Raw genomic sequence first — 8,844 nt, forward strand, 5'->3', positions numbered from 1 at the left:
TAAACCCCCCCCCAAACCTCCCCGGGGGGGAGGGGGCGATGGAGGGGGAGGGGCAGAGATTGGGGGGGGGGGGATGCGCAGACACCCCTCCCCCCCCAACTGTCCTGGCACCCAGCAGCGTAAGGAGGGGGCATTGGGTGGGGGCAATAAATAAATAAAAATATATTAATACTGACATATAAAACCCTTTGTGAGCTGGGGGGGGGGGGGGAAGAGGGGTTCCCCGGGGCTGGGGACCCCCCCTCTGTCCCCATGGCGGGGGGAGGGGGCTGCGGGGGTCGCCTCTAGCACTCGAGGGTGGCCCCGAAGCTCTTGCGGCAGTCGATGGCTTTGGAGCTGGGGGGCTGCACCCGCCGCCGCCGCAGCTCCTCCTTGCCCAGGCTCCCCGCCAGCTTGTTGTACGCCGACTTGTACTTCTTGTCAAAGGCGGCTGCGAGGGGAGGAAGAGGAGGGTGGGACGGGCCACGACACACACAGACAGCGGCTATCGGCGTTGTCTGGGGTGAGGGGGGAGCCCCCGATAGCCCCCCCTGAGCCCCCACCCCCCCCCCCCCAACGCCGTACCGATGTCCGTGTGGTCCCTGCCCAGCGCCGCCAGCATGAGGAAGAGGATTTCCCGGTAGATGCTCCTGGGGAGGAAGAGCGATGAGGGGAGGGATCCGGTGCTGATGAGGGGGTTCGAGGGCGGGGGGGGGGTCACAGCCCTACCTCTGCAGGTGTCGGGGGGCCCCCGGGGCCGCCAGCGTCTCGAGGAAGAGGGTGATGGCTTTGTGCACGTCGTTGAGCCCCACGTGGTTCAGCACGGCTTCCATGAAGGCCAGCGAGAAGGGGTGGTGGCCGTGGGGCCGCCAGGACCGCAGCCGGGTGGGGACGTTACCTGGGGAGGGAAGGGATGAGGTGTGGGGGGTACACGGAGGGGGGGGGGGGCTCAGCACCCCCCCACCACTGCCATGGGTCGTGTGTGTGTCCCCTCCCCGACTCACTGTGAAGCCGCCAGAGGACGTGAAGCGGGGGGCAGCTGTCGGGTTCGGGGGCCAGGACGTCCCAGAGCAGCCGAATGCGCACACAGGGGGAGTCGGGGGGTTGCGCCTGCGGGACAGAGCAGGTGGGCACCGGGCAGGCGACCCCCCCCCACACCCCCCGTCCCCGAATCCTCCTGCAGCCCCCCCACCCCCCCCAAACCTTACCTGCGGGGTGGGGGCGACGTGCTGGGAGCCCAGGAGCAGGCGGGGGAGGTTGCTGGGCAGCCCCAGGCGCTGGAAGTACCAGACCAGGTTCCAGTAGATGATGGGGTGACTGTCCACCAGCTCCGGCTGCGCCAGGAACTCGCCCCCTTCGTTCTCCACCAAACTTTCCAGCTCCTTCCGCAGCACCAACGGGCTCAGGTAGGCGAAAGCCACCCGTTCCGACCGTCGCGGCACCTGCGGGACGAGGGGGACGCGCCGCTGGGTCACCCGGTGTCGTGTGTGTGCGCGTGTGTGCGCGTCCCCCTCCAACCCTTGTCTCTCCCCTCTCCGTGCCCGGCACCGTACCGCCGCGTCCGGGTAGCCGTTGCAGAGCTCCGGTTCGGCCTCATCCAGCGCCAGGCAGCGTCGGCGGTCGCTGAGCACCGGTCCCTGCGCGGCGGGAGGAGGGAGGGAGTCGTCCTCGGCGGAGCTGCGCGGCAAAGAAGGGGGCGGGGGGGATTGTGGAAACGGGGAGGGGGGCGCCGGGGAGAACACGGGGACGTTTGGGACGGAAGGGTGGGGGAAAATGATGGACAGTAAAGAGGGGGGTTGGGGACACCGGGGGGGACAGGGGACATTACGGGTTCTCCCGGCGGGTGGGGGACACGGGGGGGGGGGGGGGGGTCCCACCTGGGGGGCAGCTGGAAGTCCTGGATCTCGATGCTGAGGAAGGGGACGAAGGAGCGGCCGCAGAAGGGGCAGGTGGTGTTGAGGTTGGAGTCGTCGGAGGTCCAGCCGGCCATCACCTCCTCGTCGTACACCAGCGCGCCGCAGCCCTGGCACCGCGAGCAGCTGGACAGCAGGACCTGGCCGCCGGCGGCACCGTCAGACCCCGCGGCGCTGGCGGAGGGAGGGGGGTGCGTGGGGGTGGGACGGGATCCCCCCCGCCTCAACTCACCTCCACGGCGGGAGGCTCCTGCCCGGCCGCCCCGTCGGCCGGCGGCTCGGAGGATTTGGGAACGCCGGCGCTGCCCACCGACGTGTCGGACAGGTCCAACTCGCTGCCCAGCGAGACGGAGCTCTGCGGGGGGGGGAACATGCGCTGTCAGCGAGGGCGGACGGACGGACGGACGGACGGATGGACGGAGCCCCCAGGGAGAAGCCGGGTACCTCGGAAGCGGTGGATTCGGGGCGCTCCCGTGGGCGCAGCAGGGTCTCGGCGGGGCTGCGGCGCGGCGGGGGCTCCCCATCCCGCTGCTCGGAGCCCCGGCGCGGGCAGGTGGCGGCGTCCCGGGGGCCGGCGGGAAGCTCGGTGCTGGCTGCCGGCCGGAGCGGGGGTCGCTTGCCAGGGGACAGCAGCTGCTGCAGCTTGGCGGCCAACCCCCGGCGCGGCGTGTTCCCCGCCGGCCCCTCGTCCGCCCGGTCGCTCTCGTCCGTGGCGAAGCTGACGTCCGACAGGCTCCCGTCGGCAGAGCCGGGGGGACCCCGCAGCCGGGGGGGCAGCGGGGCCGGGGCTGCGGGAAGAGCGGGGGAGCGGGTAGTCAGGGGCTCCCTTGGCCCCCCCCGGCCCCCCTCACCATGGGTGCTGCCGGGGAAGCTGAGGCTGCCGCTCTTCACCAGCCTGGGGGCCGGGGGGGTGTCCCGCAGGCTGCGCCCGGCCCAGGTGGTTTGCCGCTGCAGGCTGGGACGGGGCGCCGGGGGGGCTCGGCCGCCTGCGGGAGGGGACGAGGGGGCCGTCAGCGGGGTGACAGTGGCCCCCCCCCCCCCGCCCCGGCTTCCCCGCCATCCCCACCTACCTGGGGGTGCGGCGGCGGCGGCCCGGCGTTCCCGCTGTCGCAGGGGCTGCCGAAACTGGGCGGCCCCCAGCACCACGTTGCGGAGCTTGGCCCAACGCAGGCGCCCGCCCTGGGTGCCCGCCGGCCACTTGCTCTCCAGCACCGCCTGCGAGGAGGAGGAGGAGGAGGAGGAGGAAGGGGGAAACGACACGGTCGGGTGCCAGGGGGACCCCTTGGACCCCCCCCAGTGCGTGTGTTCCCCCCCCCACCTTGTTGTAGTAGCCGTAGGTGATGGTGTTGGGCACGATGCCGGCGCGCTTCATCTCCAGCAGCACCCGCACCGACAGCACCGGCTCCCCGTACTGCCCGCAGAGCTGCATCAGGATGCGGTAGCAGACCTGGGAGGCGGGGGGGGACACGGGGGGACACACACACACACAACCACGGGCAATCAGGGGCGGCCAGGGCCCCGGCGAACCTCCCCCCCCACACACACACCCCCCCAAAACGCCGCTTACCTCGTCTGGCAGCACCACTTTGTGAGCCTCCATCTTGCGCAGGACCTCGTAGGCGAGCTGGAGCGCCCGCAGCTTGGCAGGGGCGGCGCGGACGTGGGTGGGCAGGTAGAGGAACCAGAGCCCATAGCAGTGCCCCAGCAGGCACTTGGCCCACATGTCGGGCACCGAGGAGTACTTCTGGGCCACGCGCTGGGCCACCTTCATCTCCTGAGGACGTGGGGAGGAAGAGGAGGGAGCTGAGGGGGGCAGCCGACGTTCCGCGCCCCTCGCCGTCCCGTTCCCCGCTGAGGCCCGGCCGACTCGTTGCACCGTTGGCCCCGCTCACCTGCTTGGTCCTGCGTGGGGCCGGGCTACTGGGGGCACTGCTCCTGGCCTGGCACAGCTGGGCCACCAGCGGGTCCCGGGGGGGCTCCAGGAGCTCGGGGCGCAGGGTGGGGAACCCGTCATAGCTGGGGGGCGGGGGGCAGAGGGTGAGTTGGGGGGATTTGGGGGGCAGGGGGAGTTTTGGGGGGGGGGATCGGGGAGGGGCTCACCGGTATCGCGCGGGCAGCTCGGCACCATCGGGACCCGCCGGCTGCTCGGGGGGGGTGATGAAGACGGTGTGCTCGCCCCCCCGCGGGTCGTCCAGCTCCATCAGCGGGGCGTCCTCCGGCTTCTCCAGCTCCGCCTGCACCTGGGGAGGGGGCGCGCGGTGTCACCGCGGAGTGGGGGGGGGGGGGGGACAGGGACACAACACACACGGGGACGGAGGGACGCGGCGCGGAGCCGGCGGGACCCACCTTATCCACGCAGGTGTCGAAAAACTCGAGGCAGGGGTCTCGGTCGCTGGCGAAGGAGCAGTCCTCGATGAACTGGGTGAAGAGCTGGGTGCGCAGCAGCTGCCCGTAAAACCGGTGGTACGCCCGCTCCCGGGACTTGAGGAACCCTGAACGGGACGGAACGGAGGGTGTGTGTGTGTGTGGGGGGGGTTAAATCCAACCCACCCCCACCCCGTCACCCCCTTTTCCCTTTCCCCACTCACCCTGCAAGGCGAAGAGGCTGCCGGCGTCGCGGCCGGCCGGGGCGGGCGCCGGGGCGATGGGGCGCAGGAAGGAGCGGTAACCGCGCAGGACGCACGCCATGAAACGCAGGAAAGCCGCCCGCGCCTCCAGCTCCAGCTGCGCCCGCCGACCCCGCGCCGCCTCCGCGTCGCTCAGCAGCAGCTCCAGCGACGCCTCCTCCCCCGGCCCGCTGTACACTGCGAAAGCGAGAAGAGAGGAGGGGGGGGTGGGGGGGGGAAATTAGGGTGGGGGGAGCGCAGGCGGCTGCGAGGTTCCCCCGGAGCCCCCCACTCACTCTCATCCAGCTGCTGGGAGAGGTTGTGCAGCGAGGCCAGCAGCACCTTGCAGGGCCGGCGGGGCAGGGAACGGGGGGACAGCAGCTTGCGTTCCTCGCTCCTTCAAAAGAGGGGGGACAGCGGGATGAGGCGGGGGCGGCCGGTGGACCCCTGGAATCCCTCCAGGCAGCACCCGGCTGGTGCGAAGCCCCCCCCCCCCCTCCCCGGCACGAAAAAATTCCTCCCCGCGACCCAAAAATTGGGGGCCACTCACTGGAAGATGGTGTTGGTGTCGAGGTCGACGAAGATGACGTCCCTGGGGGGCTCGTAGAGGTCGAAGTAGCTGGAGTGGATGCCTACAATGAAGGGCACGGGGGCACACAGCACGTCAGCCAGCGCCAGCGGGCACAGCGGGATGTAGGGGCACTGCCAGCGCAGGGGGAAGATCATCTGGGGACAGGACAAGGGCGGTCAGCGCCGCGGGCCGGGGTTCCCCAGCGTCGCGGTGCGTTTTGACACCCCCACCCCCCCCCCAACCCCCCCCCGCCCCACCTCACCCCGCAGCGTCCCCTCTCCGGCACTCACCGCCACCAGGGCTTCGCCCACGCTGGTCAGGACGTCGGGGCGCAGGGAGTGGATGAGCAGCTTCTGCTCGGTCAGCACGGCCACCAGCAGCGCCACCGCGTTGTCGGGGCCCAGGTTCTGCAGCAGCGTCAGGAAGCTGGCGCCGCTGCAGGGGAGGGGGACGTCACTCGTGTCCCCACGTCCCCCTCCCTCCCGTCTGCGTGCGTCTGTCTGTCCCAGCGCCCCGCAGCCATCCCTACCTGAGCGGCAGCGGGGAGGACACGGGCCGGCACAGCAGCAGGTTGTCATACGGGGACATCTGAGGGGACACGGGGACGCGGTGGGCTGGGGGGAACCAGCACGGGGACGGCGATGGGGGGGGGACGCACGCGCGCGCACGTGCGTGACGGCTCACCTGGACCAGGATGCGCGGCCGCTGCGGGGACGGGAAGGGGACGTTGTGCATGAAGTGCGAGATGTGCCTGCAGGCAGAGGGGCTCGTCAGCGGGGGGAAACGAGGGGGACACCCCCTTGTCGTTCCCCCCCTCCTCCAAACCCCCCCCCCCTGCCCTGCCCGGCGCTCACGTCTCGAGGGGCAGCACGTGGGGCCCCGAGATGGAGTAGCGGTAGATAAACATGAGGAACTTGCGGAAGACGTCGAAGAAAGGCCAGTGGGAGAGGACGCAGATGCTCTTGCGGGTCTGCAGCGAGCGGCCGGCCACGGGCCGTCGGTCCACCACGCTCAGCAGCCCCAGGCGCAGGCTCTGCTTCTCCGACAGGCGCTCCCGGGGAAACGCCTCGTGGAACTGGATGGCCGCCCCGTACACCTGCGTGGGGAGCGCGGTCAGGGCAGGAAATCCACCCCCCCGCTCCTCCGGCCGCGCGGCGACACCGATGCTTCTTCCCGTTCTCCCCCCTCCGCCGCCCCGTCCTGCCTTGTCGCCCGAGGCGCCGGTCAGCACGAAGGTGGAGAAGACGGGCAGCGGGTACTTGGTGTCGGCCGGCCAGCTCTCGATGGTGGCCCCCATGGGCAGGCAGAAGACGGGCACCGATTCGGGCAGGGGAAAGGACTCGCTGTCCTGCTCCGGGTAACGTCCCAGCAGCCCTGGACGGACAGACGGACAGAAGGATGACCCTCACCTTAATCGTTTCCGCTTCTCGATCGTCGCGAGAGATCCTACCTGCTTCGTAGACCAGCGTGTTGGCCTTGGCCATGGCAATTTTGTAGCACAGGAACACGGCGGGGCCCCACTGCAAGGAGGGAGCGGAACGGGGAGGGGGGGGGGCGGTCAGCGTGGGCCGGATGGCAGTGGGGGCATCCCGGCAGCGGTGAGAGGGGTGACCCCGGCACCCACCATGCTGGTGTTGAGGTTCTTGTCCACCCGGCAGAAGGTGTGGGGGGTGCTCTCGCCCTTGCTGGGCATAACGAGGCAGATATCGGTGACCCCCAGCGTGTTGTGGCCGTGGGGCTCAGCCGCTCGCCGATACGTCAGGAAGGTGCGTTGGTGTCCCGGCCCCCCCGAATTGAGGTTGGCCGAGCGGCTGTAGGGCGTCGTGTCCAGGATCTTATAGCCCGGCTTCGGGCGGTCTTTGCCCTCGTAGTGCACCCTGGGTGGAGAGGAGGGGTGAGGGGGATCCCCAGCAGGGGTGGGGTCATCGTCCCCCCCAAAAAGCCCCGGTTCACGGGACTCACCCCAGCTCGATGAGGGGGGGCTTGTCCCGACCCCGCTTGTAGCATATGAACATCTGGGGGTTGTTGAGCAGCCCGGCGTTGAGGTCGACGGGGTGGCCTGAGGTGGTGGTCTCGATGCAGGTGAAGCCGTGGGGCACCTCCTCGCCCTGCGAGCGGATGATAACGGCCACGTCGGTGATGGGCTCGCTGGGACGCGCCAGGCGATGCTGCTGGTTCTCCTCCTCCAGCGGCCGCGAGGTGTCCGTCAGTCCAGCCACCACGAAGTAGTCCACCAGCTGCGGGGGCTTCTCGTCCGACATGGTTCACGGCATCTGGAGGGGTGGGGAACAGCGGGATAGGTGACACCCCAACCCTGCCGCACTGCCCACCCGCACCGGCCGTCCCCGGGGCCCCGCGGAGCAGGGAAAGCTCCTTCACCCCGGCAGGCTGGCAGCGTGGGGTGCCCCACGGCAGAGCTGACGGGGCGAAAGCGCCGGGGACGGGAAGGGAGGAGGCTTCCGGTCACGCCACGAAGCACAGGGCGGCGGGACAGGGACCCCCACGGCTCTGGAGGGAGAGAGCACCCCACCCTGAGCGCAGTGGTTACACGGGGACACCCCTCAGCCAACACCCCGATACAGGACCCCCACCCTGCGGCATGGCCCCCCCCACCCCGGTGGCTGCACCCCTGGCCCGCAGCCGTCCCCTCTCCCCCCCGCCCCCCCGCCACGCACACCCTCCCCGTCCCCAGCACCCCCAGCTTGCCCGGGTGCCGCAGGAGGGGTCCGCGGAAGCCACCAGAGTGCTGCGTGGGGCGGGCTGGAAAGGGGAAGGAAACGGGCGACGAGGCCACGAACACCCACGTCACGCCCCCGCGGCTGTCACCCCCTTCCGCGGAGCACCGGGGCTCCACGCCGCCTCTGCCAGCCGCACCGGGGGGTGTGGGGGGGGATGAACCGGTCCCAACCCCAAACGTGGAGACCTCAAGCAGGGACCTTAGCGGGATGGGGGGGGGGGGGTCGCACAGCAGTGACAGGGCCACGGCAGCGGCTGGAGCCTGTCCCCGTCCCCCAGTTGGGGTCCCCAGGACCCCCCAGCCCCGAGAGCGGCCACCGGGGCTATTTTTAGCCCAGCGCCACGTGAGGACGGCCAAGCCGCAGGCCCGGCTCCCGATTTAGCTTTCTGCCACGAGTGGGGAGGAACCGGCATGGGGGTCCCCACAGCTGCCCTGTGGCCCCCCCCCAATACCCCACAACCTCCGTGGGTCCTCCCAGCCGGGCCCCGCAGTGGGGCACCCCACTGAGAGCCCGCAGGACACGGCAGGGTCACGTATGACGGGTCCCCTGACCCACCCTCATGTTCCCACGGACACACACCCCCCCATACCCCCCCCTCCAGTGACCCCCACGCGTGGGGCAGCCCCACGGAGGTGTCCCGTGGGAGAGGCAGAGTTTTCCCCCCAGCTGCAGCCAGTGCAGGAACCGGCCCCACCGTGGGGGTTTGCTGAAGGGGAAGCGGCGACTGTCACAGAGCCCCCCCCACCCCCGAGCCGGGCCTATACATCCTGCACACGCCCGGCCCCACAGGCCCCACAGGCCCCACACCCGGCCCCGCAGGGCCTACAGCCGGCCCAGCAGGCCCCGCAACCGACCCCGCAGGCCCTACAACCAGCCAGCCCCGCTCCCGGCCCCGCTCGGTCCCGCTGTCCCGAGCAGCCCCCGGTGTCCGTGGGTGTCCCCGTCCATTCCCCCCCCCCCCCGGTACCTGCGGGCCGGGCCGGGCCGCGCCACTGGGCTGCACCGGGCCGCTACCGCGCGCCCCCCCCGGCCCCGCC

At 71.2% G+C, this 8,844-nt stretch overlaps 1 protein-coding gene across 4 annotated transcripts; it reads right to left on the bottom strand.

The window, feature by feature from the left end:
- Positions 1 to 40: 40 nt before the first annotated feature.
- DENND4B (DENN domain containing 4B) lies at positions 41 to 8,844 on the bottom strand. Of its 4 annotated transcripts, none has more exons than XM_054806306.1 (27): positions 8,775 to 8,844; positions 7,032 to 7,342; positions 6,694 to 6,946; positions 6,520 to 6,589; positions 6,274 to 6,443; positions 5,924 to 6,165; positions 5,754 to 5,820; positions 5,599 to 5,657; positions 5,360 to 5,504; positions 5,049 to 5,224; positions 4,795 to 4,895; positions 4,481 to 4,696; positions 4,239 to 4,384; positions 3,993 to 4,132; positions 3,785 to 3,908; positions 3,460 to 3,666; positions 3,211 to 3,339; positions 2,963 to 3,107; positions 2,337 to 2,878; positions 2,125 to 2,247; positions 1,857 to 2,032; positions 1,533 to 1,656; positions 1,188 to 1,421; positions 984 to 1,089; positions 709 to 877; positions 565 to 629; positions 41 to 430 (listed from the first exon to the last, which is right to left on the bottom strand). In XM_054806306.1, the coding sequence occupies exons 2-27, from the start codon at positions 7,328 to 7,330 to the stop codon at positions 285 to 287; spliced, it is 4,374 nt and encodes a 1,457-aa protein (XP_054662281.1). In that variant the 5' UTR covers positions 7,331 to 7,342; positions 8,775 to 8,844; the 3' UTR covers positions 41 to 284. The 4 variants fall into 4 exon arrangements, with proteins under 4 accessions (XP_054662281.1, XP_054662282.1, XP_054662283.1 ...); XM_054806307.1 differs by lacking the exon at positions 8,775 to 8,844 and adding an exon at positions 7,776 to 8,323; XM_054806308.1 differs by lacking the exon at positions 8,775 to 8,844 and having other exon boundaries at positions 2,337 to 2,680; positions 7,032 to 7,653.

The sequence above is a fragment of the Grus americana genome, chromosome 29, assembly GCF_028858705.1.
Source record: "Grus americana isolate bGruAme1 chromosome 29, bGruAme1.mat, whole genome shotgun sequence".
Taxonomy (NCBI): Eukaryota; Metazoa; Chordata; class Aves; order Gruiformes; family Gruidae; genus Grus; species Grus americana.

What these genes read in the sequence shown, in the direction of transcription:
- DENND4B (XM_054806306.1), bottom strand. Translation starts at nt 7,330, where the DNA reads ATGTCGGACGAGAAGCCCCCGCAGCTGGTGGACTACTTCGTGGTGGCT. An exon ending in AAGTGGTGCTGCCAGACGAG is followed by an intron (nt 3,340 to 3,459) that starts GTAAGCGGCGTT and finishes CCCGCCTCCCAG; the next exon opens with GTCTGCTACCGCATCCTGAT. An exon ending in ACGTCGCCCCCACCCCGCAG is followed by an intron (nt 1,090 to 1,187) that starts GTAAGGTTTGGG and finishes TCTGTCCCGCAG; the next exon opens with GCGCAACCCCCCGACTCCCC.